General features: G+C 36.8%; 1 protein-coding gene across 1 annotated transcript in view; it reads left to right on the forward strand.

The window, feature by feature from the left end:
* The window catches only part of LOC134840604 (large ribosomal subunit protein bL19m-like), a 250,826-nt gene extending 231,417 nt beyond the window's left edge, over positions 1-19,409 (forward strand). The window contains exons 2-7 of the mRNA XM_063856531.1: positions 5,605-5,741; positions 6,629-6,790; positions 11,925-12,048; positions 17,558-17,826; positions 18,261-18,370; positions 19,146-19,409. Of these exons, the coding sequence (XP_063712601.1) occupies positions 5,616-5,741; positions 6,629-6,790; positions 11,925-12,048; positions 17,558-17,826; positions 18,261-18,370; positions 19,146-19,380 (1,026 nt within the window). The 5' untranslated portion in view covers positions 5,605-5,615 and the 3' untranslated portion in view covers positions 19,381-19,409. The remainder of the gene's footprint in view (positions 1-5,604; positions 5,742-6,628; positions 6,791-11,924; positions 12,049-17,557; positions 17,827-18,260; positions 18,371-19,145) is intronic.
* The last annotated feature ends 7,361 nt before the right edge of the window (positions 19,410-26,770 follow it).

Here is a 26,770-nt window from a genome sequence, read left to right on the forward strand (position 1 = left end):
AAAAGAGATAATAAAAGGAACATAGAAAATGAAGAAAACTCCAAAGAAGAACGGATCAGACTGCGAGAAGATTCCAGAAGGTCAGCAAGAACAGGGACATAGCAATGAGTGCTAAGCAAATCCAAATTTGTCAGGTTTAGGGACGAGGAAATGCGAAGTGAGACAGAAGAGGTGAACTCATTGCACGAAATGGAAGAAAGTCGTTGGGTCACGGAAAACGAAGGAACTCAAACGACTGATTTGAAGATTACGGGACAAGAGCATTCGAATTCGAGAACCACCGAGCTACCTACCCCCCCCCCCCCAGTGTCAAAAGAAGATAAAGAGGAGAAATCGTGAAAGATGAATGCCAAGGAGAATTGGCATGAAAATGAGACATCTTCGAATCATATACGGATGACTGATTTTGAAGCACAGTCGCTTGCGGCTTGACAAACCTAAATGAAAAAATATGGCAATTGGACGTCAGAAACTGATACTTGATCAGTAGTTTTTGAACGATACTTCAGTGGTCATCACCAATGATGAGACAAGAAAAAGCGCAATAAAGTCGTAAACCGATTCAGAAACCCAAATGAATTGTCAAGGATAAATGTGATTGATCATACTGAAGTAGTGCAAGTACCGGAATGGAAAAATAGCCAGGACATATTCCTGCAATCTCGGATGAAATTAGAAGGGTGGAACCTGTTTTTAAGTAGCGGACTTAGCGAGCAAGCATGTCGTCGGCGATCTAGCAGACGGATCTTGCGGAAGTAATTGGTAGATACATGGAGAGTGGCAACGGAGCGAAAAGAAAGTGGCCAACGCAAGTCTGCCAGTTGGAGGAGATCAGGAAGAGCTAAGTCTGGTGTTGAAGAAATTCGAGTCAACGGCATCTAAAGTGGTAGAAAAAATTACGTTGTGCATAATGAAAAACCGGTTTAAAGTTTTTGAGGTTTCGTTTAAATTTTGTCTGTAAAAGTGAGCGAGTTGGTCTTTACCGAGGACCGACTTGTTACCAGAAAAGATAATAACTTGAATTTTTGCCAGACTCGGTTAACAAATTTGATTGACAGATATAATGACGCTGTTTAGTTTAGTTGAAACTGTTTTCACGGTTTCTCAGCAAAATTTTGTTCGTCTTTACGACTTCCTTTTCAATTCTTCCACCAAACTAAAATTATCATAACTGAATTATTGTTTTTGGATCTTGTAAAAGGTCGGTCTAGTAAAAGACCTAGACCCATCCGTTTTTTATTCGATCTCGACTTTGGCTAAATTTTTTTATTTAAGTTGCCAAAAACTTAGTTTTACCGCGTTAAAACTAATTTTGCATGCTTTAATTTAGCTTCGTTGGCAATAACAAGTTCCTAAAAATTGACCTGCGAAAAATAAGAACTTATATTTGATTTGTGTAAGAAAATTATCAGAAAAAAACTTCAGCAACAAATTTGAGAAAACGGAAACGGACGCCATACTAATTATTGACGCAGATAATGCCTTCAACTCGCTCAATAGAGAAATTGCTCAAAAAATTTGTAGAAATTCTTTGTCCGGCACAACAACATTCGGTGGCCGACTCATATAAACATTCCTCAAAATTATTTGTCATAAACACATCTAACAAAGTTTTGACATCTACCGAAGGCACGGCGCAAGGTGATCCCCTCGCAAGGGCTTTGTAAGGAACTGGAATAATCCCACTGGTCAAGCTCCTGCAAAACCTAATGTCACCCAAAAGTGGTACGCAGCTGACGGAAGCGCTGCAGGTGATCTTATGAGTCTCCGTGCAATACTGAACAACCTGGATGTGCACAGAAAGGCTTTCGTCTACAATGTGAAGCCTTCCAAGTGTCAACTCATAGCAAGAAAATCAGCCGGGAAAGCACCATAGAGGTATTCGAAGGCACAAATTTTATAATGGGAGACAATTTAAGAGTCCTTGGTTCGGTTATAGGAACACCATCAGCATGCAATTAAAACATGGTACGCGAAACTGAAAAGAAAACTACTCTAAAAAAAAGCTTTCGAAAGTAGCTAAAAACATCGCCACAAACTGCGTACTCCTGCTACACAAAAGGAGTTCAAAATAAGTTAGGCTTTCTAACCAGAACAACTCAAAATTGAGAAAAACATAAGACAGCAGTTACTTCCTACTATTACTGGTAAAAACCATATAACCGATGAAGATCGCAGCCCTTTTGCACTACCACTAAGAATGGGAGGATTAGACTTTCTCAATAACACATTCTTTTCCAGACTTTATGAATGGTCACAAGCCATTTGTGATCCATAGAAAACAGTGATCTAGAAATAGCAGAATCGGAACAAACTCTGATAAATTGAAATATCAAAGCTGAGAGACAGAATATCACACTCTCAGGAAAGGCTAAAATTATGGAAAATTTCTATTGAAAAAAAGCTGAAAAGCTGATAAAATTGTAGCATCACAGAAAGGAGCATCAAACTGGTTAAGTGTGACACCCTTAAAAACAATTTTCCATCAACAAATCAGAATTTAAAGATGGTTTACATCTGAGATATGGATGGGAACCACCAAAAACTCAACATACATGACCATGTGGATAACCATTCACACTGACCTACTCTCTACACGGTCCCAAAGGTGGATACACTCACCTAAGGCATATGGAATTTATGCCAGTCGGTCATATTTGGAAGCTTGACTTTGATTTGGAAGTTTAACCTTGATTTTGGGGACAATTTTTTTTTCAAAAAATCGAATCGATCATGTCATGGTCAAGTTTCTCGCGACAACTGAAAATCAGAAGTTAATTTGATCAGAAAAAAAATATCAATTTGCAAGAAAATCGATAAGAAATAGTCAAAAGTAAAACTGCAATCATTAACTTGAATAGAGCTGTCTTGTTTCTGATAGAGAGAAACGTGAAATCTTGCGAGAGTATCGTCGTTGCGAGAAGGGGAACCTTGACTGAAAAGGTGGACAGCTGCAGCTGCCCAATGGTTCAGAAGATTAAACTTGTTTGTTTAAAACTACTCATTGCAGAAAACTTCTAGAGTTGCTTTACTATTACCATTTACTTGATTATAGAGTCGCGCCACTATGTGAGTACCTAATATAATTTTCTCGAGTGCATTTAATGTGATTATGTTGAGATGAGGCGAGTTTTAGGTTGATCCCTCTGAAATGGATCAAAGGTTCATTGTCTAATAAAATTAAAGATATACTAAAGCTTCCGACCCTGTTTTTAATACCGTTCACATTCGCGTGTTTTAGGTATTTAGAGACCTTGCCATGGGGACGTTCTTATTTCTAGAGAGGGGGGTAATTTGGTAGTGGCTTTTAAGCGGTAACACGATTTATAGTCTCATGCCTTACACGAACCAAATTGACTCCGACTGAATGAGGTTTAAAAGCACAAGAGATAGTGTCACTGACCCTTGAGCCAGTGGTTATAGGGCCTATTTTTCTTAACTCGATATGTGACATAAGTAAGCGACTGTTACAATTCGTGATACCTTTGCGACACTCCTGGACGAAGAATGCCATGATTTTGAAATAGAGCCAACACTTTACTCGTTGGAAGGCGATGACCCTCGACTTTACAAAGTGACATTCGACCAGAAGGGCGCCAAAATGCATGGCAATATCGAAACTTTTTAAAGGCATCCGAGTGGGAAATTTGACAATTTCGACGGATTAACAGTTTTTATTGTGCAGCTTGACCAACTGGGAGAGATTATTTTGAAGTGACGAAGTTTTTTTTTTAAATTCGTTTGAAAATAAAGACACTTCACGACCTTGAAATTTCATCAACAATGAAAACGGAGAAAATCAGAAGAGACCGATTTTTGCTAGAAAACAGCAACATAGACTCTCGACAGAGAAGAAAGACGTGAAGACTGTATTGAAGTTGCAATCGAGGCTGTCCGGATTGTAATGATTGTAGCTGTACAATCGTTACCGAGCAATTGTCGAGAATGCGGAGGGGTATCGGGAGGATTTCACCACACTTCCAGAAGGACGACAAGACCACTCTTTGTCTGGATTCCAGAATCCGGAAAGGTCTCGGGAAGAAAACCGAAACTACTGTCAAAGTTCGTTTTCAGATAATGAGAAGCTAGGAGTTGAGGGAAAGGACTGATCCATCTCCGATCGATATGATGCTTTTTATCGTCTGAAGAAAAACAATAATAGTTTAATAAATAAGTAGTAGCCCTGTCTTTAGGAGTGACCTCGTGGTCTGAGGATACTGTGATCCAGCCAGGAGCTCACTATTTTACATGAAATTAAGTTAATCTGCGCGTTCTGGCCGATAGCCCAAAACAGTATTGATTTTGTCGGCCCAACTTTAAAGGACCACACATAGAACTGGCTTTGGTAGAGACGGTTAAAAGCATATGAAGCTGTGTTTAGACGCTAGACAAATGTTTCATAACCTTGCTTTATTTTCCGTCGATATGTATTTCTGGGCAAATGTTACACATCAAGGCAAGTGGACTCTGGGTATGCCAATTCAGCCGATTTTTTTTGATGTAAAAACTTTTAACCACCATGTTAAATCCTGCCCTTAAGTTATATCTGACGCCTAAAACTATCATGAAAGTGTCGAAACATTTAAATACCAACAAATAATTCTTGATGTGGAACAAAGCAGCTTTGTTCCATTTAATTTTGCGTGTACCGAAGGAGCTGCACCAAGCTCTACAAAAACTGTCCAGGAACTAGCAGGGAAGCTAAGCGAAAAACGGAACGAATCACACTTGGACACATTAAATTTCATAAGAACTAAATATGTTTTGCATTTCTGAGGAGTGTAATCCTCTGCCTTAAAGGGTACAAAGACTTTAAAAAACATCCAACATAAACAATTCTATCTGTTCTATAATCGAGGTGGGTAGATTTTAATTGACAATTCTCTGGATGCGTTAAAATTGACTTGATTTATAAAAATTTTCTGATGTATTTGCATAGCGTTGGTATGGCTCTATGCAACCTGTGCACGGACCGTTTTAATGCTTCCACCAATTGAGTTAAGTCTCTTTTTCTTCAAGAAGCGAAAGTTTAATTCAACAAAGGAAATAGAAATAACAGTCAACAGTTCATGTTGTGGATCAGCGAATCAGTTCGTTGACGACTAGTGGGCCCGGATCGATCTTGAACGTCTCGATGATAGCAGCTGCATTTCCCATCTGCACAGCTACTCCCAATCCAAATGTTGTCTAAGATACTCGGTTGCTCTCTTCTCTGCAGTGGCAAGAAATATATGTTTACCTAAGTCATTGACGAACTCGAGAGTGCTGGGACCAAGTCGACCTAACTTTTTTCTGTATTTTTTCTTGATCTTCTATATAGACGCAAATTACGCTCTCCAATGACAAATACAAAAATGGCGCGAAGACCATGACCGAAGTTGCTTTGCTGAAGTGGATCTTAATTTTTATCCTAATTAATCAAATTTGCTTAGTTTTGATGAAGTGTTCACAGCTATGATTTCCCTAGGTTGTTCAAATGTGAAAGATTTGACCTAGCTTGGTTTTACTGGCCACGCAAAATTGGGTACCTCAAAGAGCATTATGCATTCGTAGCGTTGATAGTAAACTTTTTGTTGGTGATGTTTAATCTATTGTTTCATCTTCAGGTTTGAGTTATGTTCAAAATAAGACATGTCGGCTTTGCGTTTTGTCGGTTTTGTGCTCACGACAGCAAGAAAGTATTGATTAAAACTGGAACTGTTGAGTATTTGGATGCTGCAGCTACACCACACACGTCACAAGTAGGTGGAACTGAATTATTTTTCAGCATGAAGCTGCTTCGATTGTTCATTGAATGGATGGAATTTGTGGTTTTAATTCAATTTATTTTTTTTTGGGACGCTTTTATTATTTTTCACTTTCCGCAAAACATCTGGTTTTTCTCAAAAGTGCTGGGCCGATTTTCAAAAAAAGGTACCAAAGGAAAGACTGGTTGTTCTTCTACGTGCTTGCATATTCCGCTCATCTCTTTTTTCTGTACCCCACGTTCTACGGCCTTCAAAAGTTTCATTGGGGAGTTTTTTGAGATTTAAGCAGTCGTTGTAATTGTTTAACTCTCAATATTGATTTTTCGCGGTTCGACTTGATTTTTTTCAAGTTCAGTTTGCTTCCTTAGCTAAAAGAAAAGCAAATTCCACTATCAACAACAAAATTGTAAAAGTCACGAAAAATGTGATCGAATTTAGTTAGAAAGTGGTTTTTAATTTTAAGATTTTCCAGCGGAATAAAAACTGTACTTATTGATCCAGTCTTCTCAAATTGATTCATCTTTATGAAAACTGTCAATCATAAATTGTTCTTGAGTTCTTTACTTGCGTTTAGTCGGTTTTTTTTTCAACAAGCCCGGTTTTTCTCTTTACTTGCGTTCATTGAATTCTTTAAAATCTTTTCATTTTCTTTGTTAAAAAGAAGGCAAACTCCACTATCGAACAGCGAAATTGCAAAGGTCACGAAAAACGTAATCAAATTCTAATTTCGAACGTGGATTTAATTTGTCAGATTTCTCAGCGGAATGAAAGTCTTGAAATTTAGAGCTTTAACTTCATTTTTTTTCGAATATTTTTTGTTTCCTTGTTCTTTTACACCTTTTTCCAGTCATCTGTTAGCTATGTTCTTTATTCGAACGCAGGTGACCTCATTTGATCCCACTAGTGCTTCAGTGGACTCACACGAGTCATCCACTCACTTGAATGATCTATCTTCTGAGTTGCCTCGAGTGCTGTATAATGAGAGAGAGACCCACCCTAGAGACCTGCCCCCTGAGTTCGTGTCCAACTACCCATTTGCCCAGGCAAGTAACCACAGTAGCAGCTACCATTTAAATTTGCCGGAACCTAATTTTAAAGTGTCAGAAAGGAAGTGGGTTATTTTCCTTTTGTAGCCACCCCAATGTAGCATCAAAGCCCCACCAAAATAGGGTTTTTCTATTATGGGGCTGTATTTAGGGGGGGGGGGTATGAGACAGCTATAATAGGAAAAATAATAGCCGCAAAAGCGGTGGATGTTTAAGGAAAAAGAAGCCTACTTTTCAGGATCCTCATACAATCGTTTCAATTTTTTTTTCATAGTTAATTCTCGGTTTATTATGGCTGAATGTGTGATTTATGTAAGGTATGAGTAACTTTTCTTTTCACATTAATTAGTTACCATCCAAATATTCATTACATTATCACGATGCTGATATAGTTTCCTAAGCAGAAATTCAATTATGGAGGGGGATGGGTGGGTAAAACAACCATCATAAAGCCCATGGTAAAAAAGGCATACATTCATCCCGAACTTCAACATTCTGTCAATTCCTGGTGGTAGGATCTTTCACGTACAGAATCATTTACCAACGAAAGGTCAGTACGAAATAATCTGTTTATTTATTGGCGGAAACGACACTTTCAACGGTACCCAACCCTCCCCACGCGATCCCGAAGACATTGGAAATCCCATCTGTGCGAAAGGGTATACGTGTTAGGCATCCCCCCAGGAGTTGATAAATTGACCAACGACATAACAGATCGCCATCTCGAGGTAGACAAAGTTATTCAACGCGAGGCCATAGGAGATACTTGGGTCTATAGAAGTATTAAACGGAAAATATACTGTGAAGCCGATATCGCAAACGACGACGTTCACATAACCCAAGAATCCCTGAGAGGTCTTCGAACAATCCTGCAAAACAACGTTCTGCGATCAAAGTGGTCTTTGGAAACATCCCAAGACAAGCACACAGAAGTATTTCACTGCTGTCAGTGGTGCAATTGCGGAACCTACAAGCCTCTCTAAGTGAGTTTATAGCTCTCGGAACCCCAATACGGGTTCCACTGTTATAGACTTGCTTATTTTTCTATCTTTAAGTCATCTCAAGCTCTCGGAACTCCTAACGGGTTCCACGACGAGAGGTGATTTCTCATCTAAATACATCTACCAGCTAGTAGCCCGATAGTAAATCACAACAAAACATATCCCCAAAAAAACCCATTCAAACAGCCCCAAATAAATGAGTTCTCAAAACCCATAAACAAAAGAGACGCAGTATATAACTGTGGGTCATGTGGCGAAAGTATGCACATGACTACAAACTGTACAGACTTGGAAGAAAATGCCATAAACGTATTGAAATAACTGAACAATAATGTTCTTCTGTTATGTAACAGATGTGTGGGAAATAACCAGAAGGATGCAATTATTAATACTAAACATGCGAATGAAAGCACTCAAAAAATACAAACAATCGAAGAAGGCATCAAAGAACTCAAGGAAGCGATGATTGAAATCAAATCAGAAATGCAACAAAAACAAGTTGCGCCAGAAGCGAAAAAACCCACACCCAAAAACGGGAAAGCATCCCAAAAAGAATACGATGGCATACGCATAAGAGGCATAACCGAGTCAGAGGCAACAGACGCCAGGTCAAGAGCGGACGAAGATATGCAAAAAGTGATTCATCTTCTTGATGTGATGGACGTCAAGTGCCCAATAAGTGATCTCAGAAGACTCGGAAAATACGCGGAAAATAAAAATCGTCCGTTAGTTCTAAGAGTCTCTGCGCCATGGGAGAAACGAAGAATCCTTCTTTCTCTACACAAGCTCAAAGGCTACGAACACAAAGTATTCATAAGCAAAGAGCTAACACCTGATAAACAGGAAATCGAAAACAACATGCTTAAAACAAGACGTGATATCATTAAATCCGGAAAATTCGAGAGCACACAACTGCGACTAAGAAATCTAAAATTAATTAGAAAAACTGAAAACGGCTGGGTAGAAGTAAAACCCGATGACGATTCAGCCTGATTAACCCAAAAACAAAAACTGGTATCAACAATACTCACCTTTAATGTAAGAAGTTTGATAGAAATATCACGGCGAACTTGTTTAGTAAATGCAATCTGTCTTTCAAATAAACATGATATTTTATGTCTAACTGAAACATGGCTGACTGTTGAAGTAAGATCCGAAACTCTTTTCATACCCCTCTCGAAATCTACAGATGTGATTGACCATCAAAAAATTACCAGACGAAACATGGCGGTGTCTTAATTGCCATCAGAAACAACTCTAAACATCAACATGTACCAATAAACTCAAATATTGAACAAGTTACATTGAGACTAGTTGATTTCGAAAATATATCCTCTCTCATTTGCTGTGTTTATTGCCCACCAAAAGATAGCCCACATAGACCAACAGCCTTTTCTATTGTTGATTTCTTAACCAAAATTAGCTCAACTGCAAAAGACTTGAATTGTGAACAAACAATGATAACTGGAGATATAAATTTTTCGAAAACTGACTGGAAAGCAATGGCATCAGATGATCCCGAGGAAGATCTAATCCTTGAAACCTTAATTGATTACAATTTTGAACAAAAATTGGCGCCTGAAAAAGCAAAAAGCTTAGATGTTTTCCTAGTCAACAACCCCTCCCGTATAATTAATTCATTCATTGATGAAAATGTTAATAAAATGTATTCAATAGAAAATAAAAACCTCAGTGATCACAATGCCTTTTAACAGAAATCGATCTGAAACAAAGGCATATTGAAACAAGAAGTGATGACAAAGTATAATAGTCATTCAAAAGAGCAGATTGGAGTGAAATCAACACTACAATAATCAATAATCCCTTCACACCGTTTTGCTTTAGTAGCTGCGATTTTTTACTTGATCAATGGTACACCTGGCTTTGGAGAATTCTGAAAGAAAATATACCTAGAGTAACAGAACATAGAGCCACACTCCCCCCTTGGATCACACCCCCAACCTCCCACCTTATTAAGCGCAAAGAAACTTTACTTCGGAAACAGCAATCCTGTCCGAATCCAGAAATTCTATCTAAAACTACAAACTTAGAAGAAAAAAATAAAAATTTCTGCTGATAAAGATCTGAAAAACTACGAATTAGAGATTTTTGCACCAAGAAAGTTTAGTACAATTCAGAAGTGTTTGCGAAGCATAAGAAGAGCACCTAGACTACCTTCGATAATGAAACTTGACGGCAAAGAACTTGAGACAGACAGACAAAAATGCGATGCGTTTAATTAATTCTTCTGTAGTGTATTTACGAAAGCGGAACAAATAACCGAATTAAGTATCTTTGAAAAAGCAAAATACAACCACATCGAGATGAATAAAGACTGCATTGAGAAAATAATGCTCGAACTAGACATCAATAAAGCAACAGGTCCAGATAATTTGGGAAATCTTGTCTACACAAACTTAGCGAAAACAGTATCAAAATCAGTCCTCCTAATTTTTCAAACTTTTTTGAATAAATGTATATTCTCAGAAACATGGAAGTTAAGTGAAGTTGTCCCAATCTTCAAAGATGGGAACAAATGCGATATTAAAAGATACAGACCGATAAGTTTACTGATAAGATACAGACCGATAAGTTTGCTGCATCTCAAAAATTTTCGAAATGGTTTTATTTGACTACATTTATGAAAGAGTGCGACATCAACTTCATAACTCTCAATATGGTTTTCGTAAAAAACTTTCAGCAATTACCCAATTCCTTGCTTGCTTACATCAAGTATACCTAAATTATGATGACCAAACGACCAAAAATATAACAGAGCTCTATCTAGATTTTGAAAAAGCTTTTGACTGCGTTCCGCATCAACTTTTAATGCATAAATTGAAGTGTTATGGTTTTGGAGGAAAAGCACTAATAGCCTCTTATTTATTTCTTCGAAAACAGTATGTGCGAATAAACAAAGCAAAGTCTAAGATATGTTACGCAACAGGTGGTGTCCCTCAAGGTTCTCTATTGGGACCATTACTTTTCATACTATATATAAACAACTTACCAGATAACTTGAATCTAGTTGACTCTTTTGGATATGCCGATGACTTTAAGGTTATAGCAACAACTCAAACAGAAATGAACTATGCCACTACGTCAATTGAAAATTGGTGTAGTAAAAACCAAATGCGTCTAAATACCGGAAAATGTACTCTCGTTAATTTCAAAAACTAGCTGGAAGGTCAAATTTATGGAAATATTCTAAATCGAAACTGAACAAAAGGATCTAGGAATTTTAGTAACACCCACTCTCTCATGGAATGTAAATGCGTCTAAGCGTTGTCAGAAGTCGCTATCGGCTTTTTACTCACTAAAGCGTAACCTCTCTAAAAACTGTCCTAAAACTTCTAAGCTAAATGCACTACTCGAAATCAAACCTCCGAGCAATTGAAAAGGATCAGCGAAAGGCGACCAAATGGATGCTTAACTCACATATCCCATATAAGTGTAGACTACAAAAATTAAGAATGCTACCGCTGTCTCTGTACATTGAAATGCACGACCTCCTTCTGTTCATTTCTATAGTTCGCAATAACTACGAAATTGACATTAACCAATATGCCAAAAACACCAAAAGCTCAACGAGACAAAATGAAAGAAACGAATATCAAATACCGAAAACTCGCCTAAAGAAAACCAACTCAGACTTCTTCATTAGATGCCCAGCACTTTTCAATGTCATAATTCGACATACCTCAAACTAGTTAACTGACATACAGAAATCTGACATAGCGGAAACTTATTGGAAATTCTTCGAAGGATACTCAGAAATGGACAGCTGCACATGGCGAATAATGTGTCCATGTGGAAACTGTAACCCAAATGGAAAACTCAGAACTCATTAACACTAAAACTACATTTTGGGTACAAAACCATGGGATAACAACCCTAAATCCTGTTCTACTACTACTACTACTACTACTACTACTACTACTACTACTACTACTACTACTACAACATAATTGAAAATTATCTCTGCTAACACTCCAGTTATAAGTGTTATTGAATGATGGGCTGTTTTTTTGAATGTCGACTTTTGATATGTTTTTAACTTCAAATTAATGTGCTGAATTATGCTTTCAAATTGCTGTTTGTTGGCTATGATGTTTGTTAACTTGTTGCAGAGTAGAGTGTTGAAGTGGCTGGAATGGAGTGACATGATGAAGAGAAGGAAGAGGCTAGACATCCCAGAATTCTACCCCGGATCGATTCTCAGAGTGGACTACGCAGACCCACACGCCACAAACGGCAAGTCAATGCAACCCTCTCCGCTCAACGAGTTGTCTGTTTTTATGATTATTTTGCATGCTTATATGGCGTTATGCGTGATTTTTTTGAGATAAAGCATGAAGATCAAATGTTTTCAAAATAGTAAATTAGTTGCATAGCTAAGTTACACGAAAAGTAACAGCGAATCTTTTTCTTCACTGTGCTTAGTAATTTAAGCTACGAGTCAAAGGCCCAGCATACGAGTAATTCTGCCCTTCGTGAAGAACCGTTGTTGTCTGCTTAAGAAGTACCTGCAATTTTTTTGGCTGTTTTTCTGGGCTGTGTTGTGTAGTGATGCCTCACCCCCAATCAACGAGCACGGATCATTGTGGGCCTCGGAAATCCGACCTTTTGGGCTCTCAACCTCATATGAGCATTTTCTTTATGGTATAGTGGGTTTTTTTACAGGGCGAAGTATGGTTATTACCCTTGCGATAAGCAAGGGTATTGCAATCGCGTACTAGGCTTTTTTCAGGACTCATTGGACTCCTGGTGTACCTTGCTTCATATTGAATTCAAATTTTGTAGTGTCTGTTGCACACTCCACTTGGTGGTAACGAATGCTCGTGGAACGGCAAAGGTTTTCTGTTCGAATCTGACCAGGGCCAGTTGTTTTTCAAACGGTAAATATTCCGGATCAAAAAAATTTTGACCTGTTATTTGTCTGCTTATGTTTTGTCGGCTTAGTTGCCATATCTAAGAATCGTTTATTTTTAGCTGTAAACAATTCTCTTTGCAGTTGATTTTAGCATTTTAAAAATCAGACCGAATCGAAGTTTGCTTTTCACATTGGTAGTAATTTTACCAGCTCGATTTTTTCATTTTGTTTTTATTGCTTAATATCTTTCGGCTTAATTAATATCGACTGAGTAGCTTCTTATTGTGTCGTTATGACCAAAAACAGTTTGTGTTTTTTGTGCGAGAGTGTGTGTGCTCTGAGGGGAAAGGGACTTGACATTTTTATAAGTTAAGAATTTTTTGTATTTTTTTGGCATGAAGGGTTTCTGCTCAAGTATTTTCGGCTTTCTTGTGCCTGCTTAAGAAGTACCTGCAATTATAATAACTTAAGTAATTATAAATTCAAATCCATTCAACCATCCTGCGCATCTGGCGTAGAGATAAAACAACAACTTTAGATGGCAAAGGATGGCTGCTCGAATCTGGCCGGGCCCTTTTTGTAAACTAGAGTTTTGTGCTTTTTCGGACTATTGTCAGTCTGTTTATTTTTGACGGCTTGGTTCCCGTAGCTCGATCGCTTAGCTTTCTTCCAAGTTGCTGTATCCCCATGCTTGAGACGACAAAGCCCGACGACAAAAATCATTGAGGTAAAAACAACAACTTAAGATGGCAAAGGCTTGATGTTCGAATCCGGCTGGGCCCATCCTCGGCGAAGGGGAGTTGGGTCGAAGTTGCCGGTGTTTCAGTGGGATGGCTGAATATCGCATAACTGTTGGTGACATCAATTCAGGTTACGACAGTATAAGTGGATTCTTTTTTGGATAAAACTTTTCTTCAAGTCTACAATACTGGCTATTCGGCATGTCTGTGGGTACCAAATATCACGCAAAAACTTGACTGCCAACAGTTGATGTTATCCTGGTTTCTAATTTACTGTCTTAATTACTCTTAAGTTTTAAGTCGAATTTCTTCGGAAGTTATTGCTGGAAATCGCCGAATTATTGGTGAATGCAATTCAGGAACCGGCGGGAGTATAGGTGCTTCTCTTCCCTGCTGTTGTATCCCAGCATAATTGATTGTTCTAAACAAGAATTGCCTTGAATTGCTGTCCCCAATTTCGAAGTCAGCTCTTTGTCGTTTAATTTTAGTGCTATTTAGAAGTCAGCATCTTCGTCGCCTCATGCTGAGATTGAAGGGAGTTCAGAGCTCCCGCTCCATCATGATATGAAATCTGAGGAACTCAGATTTCAAACGATTGAAGCCACAGTTCATACGTTTTAAGGACTGTCGGGTTTTGACAAAGTTAAAAATACGATGAGCGTTGTGTTGCGACTCATATTAGTCTGAGCAGGAATCTCCTTCATCACAATTATCACTTAAATAGCTGTTAGTTGAGCTAGTCATATGTGCGCTATCCTAGGTACTTCATATCCGCTGTCAGACATTTGAGGTGGCGCAAGTCCTAGAAGCTTGGAAGGGTTGAATTTGTTGTTAACCTCATTGTGGTGATTTCCTGAAAGCTTTCCTGATGTCCTGAAAGCTTTCCTGACGAATCGCCACGGGAAGTTTTAGTTGCATCGTGAAAGTCGTCAATATTTGACGTCATTACGCTATTAGTGATTCTCTTGAGGGCAATTTTAGCTGAATTTGGAGTTGTTCTAGTTTGTTTGTTGACTGATAGAGATCAGATGTGTGCTCCATAGTTCAGCTCACTGAGCCCGATGCCGTCATATATTACTGTCTTTATTTCCTTCGAACAAACCCTGCATTTTCCTGACAAATTTTCTAAGTATAGTTTCGTTTTTGCATCTGCCCACTGCTGGTTTTGGCGTTTTTTGTTTCGAGTAAACCATCAGAATTCGCGTCCATTAATTCGAATTTCGGTTCAAGTGGAGCAGGATTTTTCTTAAATTCGAGCTGGGGAGCAAGGAACAGTTCCTTTGTCCAAGTTATAAAATGGTTGATGATGACTTGCCACAAAGTTTCAAATTTCTATTGTCGAGCCAATTGTGCAGCTCTCCTAGGTATGGCCTAGTTTGACTAAGTTTTCTTGCCTGTGGTTTTGAAGTCATCAAAATTATATCGTCTGCGTATGTAACTGTTGAAACCCTATCTAGTGACGAAGAAAGCTTTTCCATACAAATTTTAAATAGCATTGATAATATTACTTCTCGCTGCGGTACCCTTTGTTTTACTTCTTTTGATTTCGATATTCAACTTAGGTGAACGGACCCTGTAGATGTATTTTTATTCAGTGTCTGGTGCTGTAAGGTAGCGGTCACGTGGTTTATTTTTGAATACCAGCTATACGGTGTTCTTTATGATATAGAAGGCCCTGGCAGCCTAAAGCTCATCTCAGAAGCTGTATTGGTTTTTAGACTTTTGAACGTTGTTGATAACTACAGATGTGCATTCATACATTTATGAATGCACTTAGGAGTAGATGCATAATTCGAGTTTAGTTGAAATTCATCTGATGAGAAATAAGTAATTAGTAATATCCAAATGCGAACGTGGAAGTGGCGCGAAAACGATTTAAGTTTCGAAAGTAGAATTTAATTTTTAGATTTTCCAGTTCTCTCAAATTGGGTTAGTGTTAATCAAAGCACCAATCATGAATTGTTCTCGAAACTCAAAGAGCTTTGAGGGCATATATTTCTTTAAAATTCGAAACCTGAAGTTTTTTCAAACCACAAGTGAGGGTTTTTTTTCGGTTTCCTTGCGTTCATTACCCTTTGTCCAACCGTTAGTTGGCTATGCTTTTACTTTTATCAACCCTCCCCCTCTATGGTACCCAGTTTAAAATATCCACCTTTATGAAAAATCCTTAAGCCTTTGATATATATCATACCCATTGCTCTTGTAGCTACGGTAAAATATTCGTTGCCTGATTTTTGTTGGGTTTCGATTTTTGTGGCGTTCGATTTAGATTCTTTGGCGTTCCCTGGAAAATTTTTTGTTTTAGTTTTGATGTTGCTTGTTTTATCTGAATTTGATCAAAGCAAAAAAGAGCACATGTTTTCACAAAATAAACGTTTCTAGGAAAAGGCAATTTAGGAGCCTCGAGCTTTAAAAGAAAACAGTTAACTTTCGATTCGATCAGTTTTCGTAAAATTTGCATTTTGTCTATTTATTAAGCTAAATTATACGCCGAACTGTTTTTATATGCCTATCTGTTTTTGCGTATTTATTATTAAGATTAATGAACTTAGTGGGTACTACTATATAGGTTTTTTTTGTGTTTTTAAGGAAAAAATCTTAAAGTTTGTTCACGCTCAATTTTGATTTTTCACGGTTTGACGTTTGATTCCTTTTCATGTTCAGTTTATTTCCATTGTTTTTGTCTATTTATTAAGCTAAATTATACGCCGAACTGTTTTTATATGCCTATCTGTTTTTGCGTATTTATTATTAAGATTAATGAACTTAGTGGGTACTACTATATAGGTTTTTTTTGTGTTTTTAAGGAAAAAATCTTAAAGTTTGTTCACGCTCAATTTTGATTTTTCACGGTTTGACGTTTGATTCCTTTTCATGTTCAGTTTATTTCCATTGTTGAAAGGAAGGCAAACTCCACTATCGAACAGCCTTATGGTAATGATCCCGAAAAACTAGAAGTGGAGCACGTTTTTCTAAACCTTTACAATAGTGCTGTTCGATAGAAATTACACCCACCTTTATAAAAAAAACCTAAAAGAAAAGATTTTATACCTAGCAAGGAGTCCCCCTTGAGAAAATACAAATAAGAAATAGATTCGAGGCATATATTTCTTTAAAATTCGAAACCTGAAGTTTTTTCAAACCACAAGTGAGGGTTTTTTTTTCGGTTTCCTTGCGTTCATTACCCTTTGTCCAACCGTTAGTTGGCTATGCTTTTACTTTTATCAACCCTCCCCCTCTATGGTACCCAGTTTAAAATATCCACCTTTATGAAAAACCCTTAAGCCTTTGATATATATCATACCCATTGCTCTTGTAGCTACGGTAAAATATTCGTTGCCTGATTTTTGTTGGGTTTCGATTTTTGTGGCGTTCGATTTAGATTCTTTGGCGTTCCCTGGAAAATTTTTTGTTTTAGTTTTGATGTTGCTTGTTTTATCTGAATTTGATCAAAGCAAAAAAGAGCACATGTTTTCACAAAATAAACGTTTCTAGGAAAAGGCAATTTAGGAGCCTCGAGCTTTAAAAGAAAACAGTTAACTTTCGATCAGTTTTCGTAAAATTTGCATTTTGTCTATTTATTAAGCTAAATTATACGCCGAACTGTTTTTATATGCCTATCTGTTTTTGCGTATTTATTATTAAGATTAATGAACGTAGTGGGTACTACTATATAGGTTTTTTTGTGTTTTTAAGGAAAAAGTCTTAAAGTTTGTTCACGCGCAATTTTGATTTTTCACGGTTTGACGTTTGATTCCTTTTCATGTTCAGTTTATTTCCATTGTTGAAAGGAAGGCAAACTCCACTATCGAACAGCCTTATGGTAATGATCCCGAAAAACTAGAAGTGGAGCACGTTTTTCTAAACCTTTACAATAGTGCTGTTCGATAGAAATTACACCCACCTTTATAAAAAAAAACCTAAAAGAAAAGATTTTATACCTAGCAAGGAGTCCCCCTTGAGAAAATACAAATAAGAAATAGATTCGAGAAATTCAAAGAGCTCAAAGGGCATCTATTGTTTTCTTTGAAATTGGAAAGTTGAGATTTTTTTTCAACAAAGTCAGTTTTTCGGTTTCCTTGCGTTCCTTGCTATTTTCCACCTGCCAGCTGGTTATGTTTGATTTTTTGTGATGTTAATTTTTGTTTAGGAATGAACTTTTTCGTGGGTCGTGTACTCTACCGCAGCCAGCTATCCGGAATACGACACTCTGTTTTCCTCAGGAATGTTCTAGAAACTGCAGGCTCTTCTGGTTCCCCGTCAACTACCGCAGGAGAGGGTGTAGAGATGGAGATTGAACTGTATAGTCCACGTGTGCATAAAGTCACTGTGTTGAGGTTGGAGAGGTGGCTGGATCAAGATTTGCTCTTCCTCAGGAATGCAGACCCCAGGATGTGCACTATTCCACTCAATATGCAGGTTGAAATTATTGCTGCATGCACGTTGCTGCATTTAAATACTGATTTAGACTGTTTGGTTTTGCAAAAATTTGGAATTAAGTTATTGAAGGTATTCTAGTTTAAAGGTGTTCACTTTGGCATGGCGACACTTATTCGCAAGTGATAACTCGTATCAAATATAAATAGCGAGAATTCATTGCAAAGCTTTTTAATCAGGATTTATCGCTTGAAAGTCTTGCAAAACATTCCATATCAAATCCCACACCAACTAAGGCATGGCTGTTTGGTTGCTGTGCATTGCTAAATCAACTTATTTCAAATAATATGTATTTTTTATGCTTAATTGCTGCGCAGCGTGTTGGCGCTTTTTGAAATGTTACCAATTATCGCCCCACGATTCACTATAGTATCCCGGGTGTTTTGTGAGTTTCAAAAGTTTTGTTTTGATTTCAGCCGGAACCTATTCCAGATAAGGTGCCAGTGTTCACTGGTAAAGTGAAGATGCAGCCGAAGCCATGGTCCTACAGATGGGAGAGATTCAACCTCAAAAACATGGACACTTCGTGAGTAGTTTCTTCCCTTGTAGACTTCGTTATCTTATTTAGAAACAATGGCGCGGGCAATTTTGCGGTGTTTCTAAGTGTCGATTAGCAAAGTCAAGACCCTGAATTAGATCTTTTTTTTTCAGATAAAGTCTGGAAGTTACTTTGTTTCTTTGGGGCTTGACTTGTGATTTTTATTCCAAGTACGCTTTCCAAAATTCTAAGTGCATATAGCGCCAAAAAAACGTTTATTCGTTTTAGTTTCGGAAGTGGATTTTAATTTCCCAGCTCAATAAAGAAATTAATTATTGAACCAATAATGCATTACCTTAAACTGAGAAAAACTATCCTCTTTGAAAGTATTCAATTTTCTACAAAAAGAGTATGCATTATGCAATTGACTGTCGCCACAAGTTTGCTTTGATCAATCAGGATTGGACTCAGTGTAGGGGAAAGCAGACAACATCACCCCAACCCCCCCCCCCCCCCCTAATGAATTGGACTCCATCAGCAGCCAAAGGCCACACATTTTTCAGCCAAAGGCCAAATTCAAAAGTTTTTCGAAAAAACAAGTCAGTTGGCTCTTTTTAAACTGTCTGTTGGCCATTTTTTTTTATAGAACTTGCGCCGGAATTTTGTTTTGAAAAATAGGGTTTTGACTGTTTTTGGAGAGCTCGAAAATCGATTCTGTGCATCAAAAAAAGTCGACATTTTGTTTGAAAATCTAACCCCTATCGAAATAATTCTCGATTCTTACTTGCTCAACATCCTAAATCGTAACTTCTATTTGTTTCAGCTACTTAACCCCTCTTGACCGTGAAAGAGCGCGCAGACATGTTTACTACGAGTACGACCACTCGAAAGACATCTACGACGACGCCACAGACCAAGTCAGTCAAGCCGAGCTGAGAGAATTAGCAAAAGTTCTCTCTCAAAAAGACAATACTCAAAAACTTACTGAAGATGAATGTGAATCTGAACTGAGCTTAGAAATTGATGAAGTTGAAACTGAAATTGAAGTTACTGCTTAATGTATTTTGAATTAAATTGAGTGCGATTTTTTTTTGGAATGTGAATTTTGGAGCGGGGTGTGTTTGCAGTTCAAAATCAGACTCCTCGACATTTCAACTCTGACCAAACAGCGCTGCGCTTTTACTTTTCCAGCCTAAAAGTGACGTAAAAGCAAATCATCTCAGTCAGCGCTAATTACCCTATAGCTTAAGGGTCATTAGCGCTGTTTTTTGGGGCTTGAAATTGAACTTATGCTCCCAATAGTCTTCTTGGAGGAACTTTAAATTAGTTGTTTTTGTAAAAATCAGCCAATTGAAACTTGTGTTTTCCTCGCTGATAGAGGTTTAATTATTAAAAAATAAAGTTTGGTACTTTATCCATACGTTATGAGGAGGCATTCAAAATAACAGGTAAAAAATAAGTGCTTTTGGGATAAGCGACAAAATGCGTGGCTGTTTTATCCAAAAAGGTATTTTAAACAATCAGAAAGTTAGGTTTGAGTTTACGAAACTTGTGTACACGAGCGGTAGCGTTGTGTGATAGTAGGATGCAACTTTTTTTTCAACCCAAGTCGCAAATAGTACTTTTGGTGGAGTTTTTGAATCTGTAGGTTGTTTTAGCCAAGTGCTTAGACATCTGATTAATAAAAGACTAACACAGTAAATGCTTTGTTAATTCATCATTTGAACTGAAAAAAGCTATTTCTTTCATACAACAGTTTAATAATTGAAAGCCTCTTTCATACAATCTCCAACCTGATAAAATTGACGAGATTTTTGAAATACATAATTTATTGCAATTTGATTTAAAACTCTAATTTATTACATGCAAAGTTAGTGTGGTTGCCTTAAGTTGATTACATTTGCGAATATGTTTAAGGACTTCAAAGCTCCTAACTGTTTGCTGCGTTCTCGTTCGTGTTTGCAAAGCTGCAGCATCGCCTCCAGGATTTTTTTTAAGAAGAGCAGACTTCCTCTGGAAAACAAACATAATTCTCCATGCTCTATTTGTCATACTGAAAATAAAAAATATAACCCATTTCCGATACTTGTAGAACACAGAGAGTAGAGTATTCTGATCTACTGACTTTCCATCCCTATCAATGAATAGTAATAACAGTTGGTCTTGTAATCGGAAAATAGAATTTTTCCGTAAAAAAACTTCTTAGTAATCTTTCTTCTTAATAAACTTGCATCTTTATTGAACCCTAACTAACCCCAGTCATTTTCACATTTGGTTTTGAGGTAAATCGGTTGCCTTGTTTTTTATGGTTTGAATTTGGAACCCCGGCTGGACCTTAATTTTTCAGTATGATTGACAAGAGAATATTTTTCGCGAAAAGTTGCTGAGTGAGCCTCAAATTAGTCGCGGCTTAGTTTTGTGGACCCATTTGCCATTTCACAGATTTTTCTTGTGATGCCAGCAGTGTTTTGTGTTTTACAAATATTAGTTTAGCCCTGGAAGTTTTTTTACTATGACTTAGCATATTTTCATTTTGTTTTTTCTTTCGCTTCAAAATTTTATTTGACCCACAATGTTTTGGCTTATGTTTTATTGGCATAGTTAACTTATTTTGGGCCGTTCGGAGCAGTAATATTGTTTTAATTTTAAACAATTCAGGTTGATTGTGGTGTAAAAATTTAAAATTTCAAGACAGCTGGTCAAAAATTTTATATGCCAACTTCTCTAGCATTTGATTAATTTCATCTCAATGGCCAACCCATGTATTGTCTGCGTTTTCGCCTCTCGCTAGAAAAAGTTTATTGAATGCTGATTCTTTTCTTATTTTCGACAGTTAATTGAAATTGAAGTTTTCATTTATTCCAAAAAGTAAGTTCATTTTTGTCATTTTTTTTCGTTAGTTGTCTCCGTCTCATTTTCATCTCACTAGCTCACAATGCTACGCTTCGTTGCATTGCAAAAATTGCAACGCTCAGCATCCTGTAAGTTAATTTGTTTATTTTTTTCCGCAAACAAGATCCTAAAATTGTCCAAATTCAGAATAAGCCCTAAGAAGAAGAAATACCTATGAGGTCAAAAATTGAGGTAAACTGAAAATGGAAAAACGGTATATGAATTTTTGACAGCAATTCTACACCAAGTCTTTAGCATAAAATTTAACCGTCTGCATTATATTGTTTCATTTTTTCCCGTCAGAACTCGTGTGAGAAAGAAAAAAAACTTAACCGAAATTTTTTAAGACCAGGAGAGTTTTATTTTTTGTAGAAAAAAAAGACATCAATCAACAGTAAACAATTGGGGAAGCAAACTTATATTAAAAATCATTAAAATTTTCATTGAACTCAATAGTTTGAATACAAAAAGTTAGTCTGAATTATTCGTGAAAACTACTATTTCATGATTTTTTTCTATATCGACAGGCTATAATTTTAACATTGATTTTGTCAAAAGAATTATTCAAGATAAAAACGTCAGACTGTTCTTCAACTTTCACCCGGGTTGACCAAAACTTCTTATCATACAATTTCCATATATGAGAAACTTCTTGTCGTACAATTTCATACAATTCCATACGTACAGAAAATTGTATGAAAACTCTATGATAAGCATTTTTCCATATATGAAAATTGTATGATAGATGTTTTCCCATAAACAAAAAATTTTGAATTTTTCTTTCTAAATTTTCGGTTGTAGATGCAACCGAACACAAGTGACAAAGACCTTGGTTACTCAAGACACCAAAGGTTGGACGGTCTTGCATTTAAAATGCATAGAAAACGACCTGAATTTTGCTGTCTTTCACAATTGATATAACAAAAGTAACAAACTTTTATTTTTTGGCAAAATTCTTTAATGATGATTATATTAAGTTTTTGAATTTTCAAATTATCAGACATTGATTGAGGCTTACATTAACACCCCATACAAAAGAAAGAGGAATTTTCAGCGTTTTTGAAAAAAAAATTAAGTGAAAAGAAAAAATTAAGCCATTTTTATCGTATCCAGGACTACGTTATGCACACAAAATATTAAATTTTGCATGCAAAATTTTTTTTTTCGAAAAATGTTTGTTTGCGTAGTAAAATCGATTTGCGGTTGAAAAAAAAACAAAAAAAATTTTGGGCTAAATTTTCAAAACTACTTGAAAAATTTTTTGTGTCGCCACCAAAAAAATGCCAGTCATACAATTTCCATATATGGGAATTGTATGATAAGCATTTTTTTCAAAAAACAAAAACCTCAGTTTTTATCACCAGATTGTTTTATTAGAATCAAACAGCCACAGAAATGAGTTAATACCAGTTTTCAACCATTTTTAGAAATTGTATGAAAATTGTATGACAAGCATTTTCCCACACACTTGATGTATGGAATTGTATGATAAGCATTTTCGGTGTAAGGAGGTCAACCCGGGCAGTTTGCTGTCATTGAGGTTAAACTGTCACGTTACAATTTTGTGATTTTCCAACTGTTTTTAAACGAAACAATCGTTTCAGAAAGGTTCTGCTAGTAGTTTGTTGATAAATTCAATTAGCTTGTTTCCTTATTTGTTTTCAAAGGTTGAGCAGTTCTTTTGTATTTAAGCGAATACTACTAACAGCTAGAAACTAATACTGAATAGCAACACAGTAAATTTTCGCAATCTGTTGATTATATTTAAACAAAACGACCTAAGGCAAAAAAGATACTGTTACATAGAAAGATTAATTAAATATCAAAAAATACAAAATATTTCAGAAATAATTTTTGGAAACTGTGCTCTATGAGCCCCGACTGAATTGTGTCTTAGTTATTTCACCCTCGCAACCAAATTTTATTATTGCCAACAGCGCGAAAGAACGAAAGATAACCTCTACATACCTGGGGAAGATACCTGGAGAAGAAAAATCAAATTACTAGATCTAGTCAACTCGATAATTTGAATTAAAAAAATATTCTGATTTTATCGTAAAAATCGATATTTCATTAAGTGAATTGTTTTCAATCGACAAGCAAAAGTTTTCATCATTCATTTTGTCCAAAAAATAGCTTCGAGATCTACCTGTCATACCTTCTTTCAGTTTGCAGTTTGGTTTTCAAATAAAAACATCACTGGATAATTTTGCGGGTTTTCCAATCTTGATAAAATTAACCATTCTGTTTCAAAATGGTTCTGCTTGTAGTTGATTTAAAAAAAAATTAATGTGTTTTCTTATAAGGAAGCAAAGGCTGAGCAATTGTTTTAATATTTTAAACTAATTGAACTTGAGTGCATCGAAACAATACTGAATAGCAACATAGTGAGTTTTGGCAAGCTGCTGATCATATTTTAAAAAAATTGAGCAGAAGCAATAAAAACATCGCTGCGCAGGAAGAGAAGCAATGAATCTAAAAAAAACAAAAAATTGAATTAGTTTTTCTAAAATGAGCTCTAAGAGCCCAGACTGAGGTTGTGTCTTCACGACCCTACCCTCGCGACCGAACTTTGTTTTTTTAGAATATTGCGGTTAAAATTTTTTTTTTTTTCAAGAAAGTCGTAATTATGATTTGGTAGAATCTAATTTGACATATCAAGAGATAATGGAAAAGTCTCAGCCACCAGCGAGTCAAAGAGAGTTAACGTCAACTGAATATTATAATTGCCATCAGCGCGACAGAAGAAAAGATAATTTTAATGGGTGTACCTTTCGCGCCTTGCTTTTTAAAATACTGCACAAATTTTAATCAATGTTAAAATATTATACAATTCAAAGTATGCTAGCCATTTAATGAATTTTGATTTGAGGAAAAAAATAATTCTTCGTATATGTACAAAATTTATTCAAAGACCATCAGTTTTTAAGTAAAATGATTGTTGTTCGGTTTTTTTTTCAACAGATTTACCAAAATTCGATGGTAAATCATAATCAAAGTCAAAACCTATTAGTTTCGGGCAGTTACCTTGTAAGAATATTTGACTAAAGTTACAAACGACTCCATTACTTTTACTACCTAGGAAACCACCATTGGGCCTATTGATTTGTCCACAGATGTCTCAGAGCGGAAGTTTTTTTTAGTATTTTTTGATACTGTTACATAATTACGACTTTCTTGAAAAAAAAAGAAACAGAATTTGCTCGGTGTCAGATTAGAGGGGCGTCGAAGGGGTTTTCAGATAGTCTAGAAACTTTGGGTAACAACTGGTAAGCTTCACTGGGAGGGTTACCAAGTGGTCAGTGACAGGAGTTCCAGAGGGCTGAAAGCACGAAGACCCAGGAAGCAAGAAGCGGACCACCAGAGTGTGTTGGAAGAGTCATTCGGGCATCGTTTACAACGCACTAGGCAAAAATATAAAATGACTAGTATCGGCTCTATCCACATTTTTGACTTCAGCAATGGTTCTTACTTAAGCTGAGCTTGGAAATAGGTTTTTTGGGGTTTCTGTTGAGTGGTTTTGCACCCATCGCAGTTAAAGGATTTTTACTTAAGTGAAGGGGCGGCGGTTAAATTAAAGGAGGAGGTAAGATATATAGGAAATTTGATAGGAACGGGGTTTTATTGCTGTATGTCAGTAATCGAAATCTTATGTTAAATAACCGGAATCTATATCGATAACTATAGTAACCACACGAAAGACCTCTCAGAGATCAAAAACGTTCGAGTGAAAGGGGAAAGGCTTGTCAGATCAGGTTGAGGTATCGGAAGTTTTTTTGTGGTATTAACCACAAAGGTATCAATTCCAATCTCCCTAACACCAGTGGAACAAAATGCGTATCAACCAGGTGCAAGATAAATTTTCGGAAATAGCAATTTATATCTGAAATTGTTGGGACTTGAAGAAGAAGTTTTTTTCCACCTGGTCCTTCTTTGAAAAACCAAATCCTTCACAGGAATTATGCTTTTTTTCCTTCTTTAACAACCTGGAGTTAGTAAACTGACCAGATGTAAACGATTGCAAATCATAACGAAGAAATATATTCAAGGAAATATTTACATGTAATTTTTTTCAAATTCTTTTTATATACTTTTACTTTCATCAATTCTTTTCCTTTCAATTGGGATCAGTCTTGAGTCTGAAAACACACGATAACACCATTCTAGAGAGTTCTACTAGCCTCCTGGGAAGCGAAAACAACTGCCCAAGGGTTTCGACCTTGCATCTAGTGAAGCTCGTCAACAACTAACCAACGGTTTTGGTCTTGAGTCCTGGGAAGTTCAATCGATTGCCGAATATTTGTTGTCTTGGGAAGTTGAACTAACTGCCCAGCACTAGTTTCTCTTGAGTCTTGAGAAGTTCATATAACTGCCCAACACTAAATTTATAAAGTTACTGTTGAAACAAAAAAATACATTGCAATCGTGGTTGGGAGGGCCAAGCACCTGGCAAATCTTATAATAATTTTAAGTTCAATTTGTTTATGTTTATAAATGATGCAATAGCTAGAGCAAATTGACAAAAAACTCAAATCTGGCGAAGACTCAAATCGATAGGAACTGAAAAAAGATATCAGGCAAAACCAAAATGAAAGTCTCGAAAACTACTGCACAATGGCGAGATCAATTGAAGAGAAGAAACAACAGACAGCCGAGAAGGTTGAACAACAGACTGATAAGGAACAAGAAAAGCTTTGAAAAAGGACACGGAGGAAGTGAAGAAAAGTTATGAAAGCTTAAATAACAAGCTCTGTAACCTAGAGCCCAGAGTGGATACGATGAGAAGGGACCAAGCCGAGATATCGAAAAGAAGTAACCGCGAAGAAACTTTAGAAAAAAGCGTCCCAGCTGCGGTTGCAGAGATCAATCTAGAAACAAGTGATCAGAGTCTGAGCGAGTACGAAAAGAAAATAAAGGAGTAAAAGCCAATGCCTAACACAGCGGAGCAGGAGCCGAACACGATCGATCTCTCTCCAATCGGGGATGGTAACGAAACAACAATGCTCAAACCAAGAACCAAGAGAATATCCTTCACAAAAAACTCCTTCACAACGATCGGGACCGAGAAGGGCGAGGCCTTCGGAAGACTTTCTACGATAACAACAGAAACTGTAACGACTGCAGAAGAGACATAATCTGCAGAAACGACACACCGAGAAGAAAGCCAGGCATCAGGAAGATCATCGGAATCAAGGGGACCAGAAGACATGATGGAACTGATGCAAAATCTAGAGCAAATTGACAAAAAACTCAAATCTGGTGAAGACTCAAATCAATAGGAACTGAAAAGAGATATCAGGCAAAACCAAAATGAAAGTCTCGAAAACTACTGCACAATGGCGAGATCAATTGAAGAGAAGAAACAGCAGACAGCCGAGAAGGTTGAACAACAGACTGATAAGGAACGAGAAAAGCTAAATAAAAAACGACATGGAGGAAGTGAAGAAAAGTTATATAAGCTTAAATAACAAGCTCTGTAACCTAGAGCCCAGAGGGGATACGATGAGTAGGGACCAAGCTGAGATTTCGAAAAGAAGCAACCGCGAAGAAACTTGA

The sequence above is a fragment of the Symsagittifera roscoffensis genome, chromosome 2 (genome assembly GCF_963678635.1).
Source record: "Symsagittifera roscoffensis chromosome 2, txSymRosc1.1, whole genome shotgun sequence".
NCBI classification, from domain to species: Eukaryota; Metazoa; Xenacoelomorpha; order Acoela; family Convolutidae; genus Symsagittifera; species Symsagittifera roscoffensis.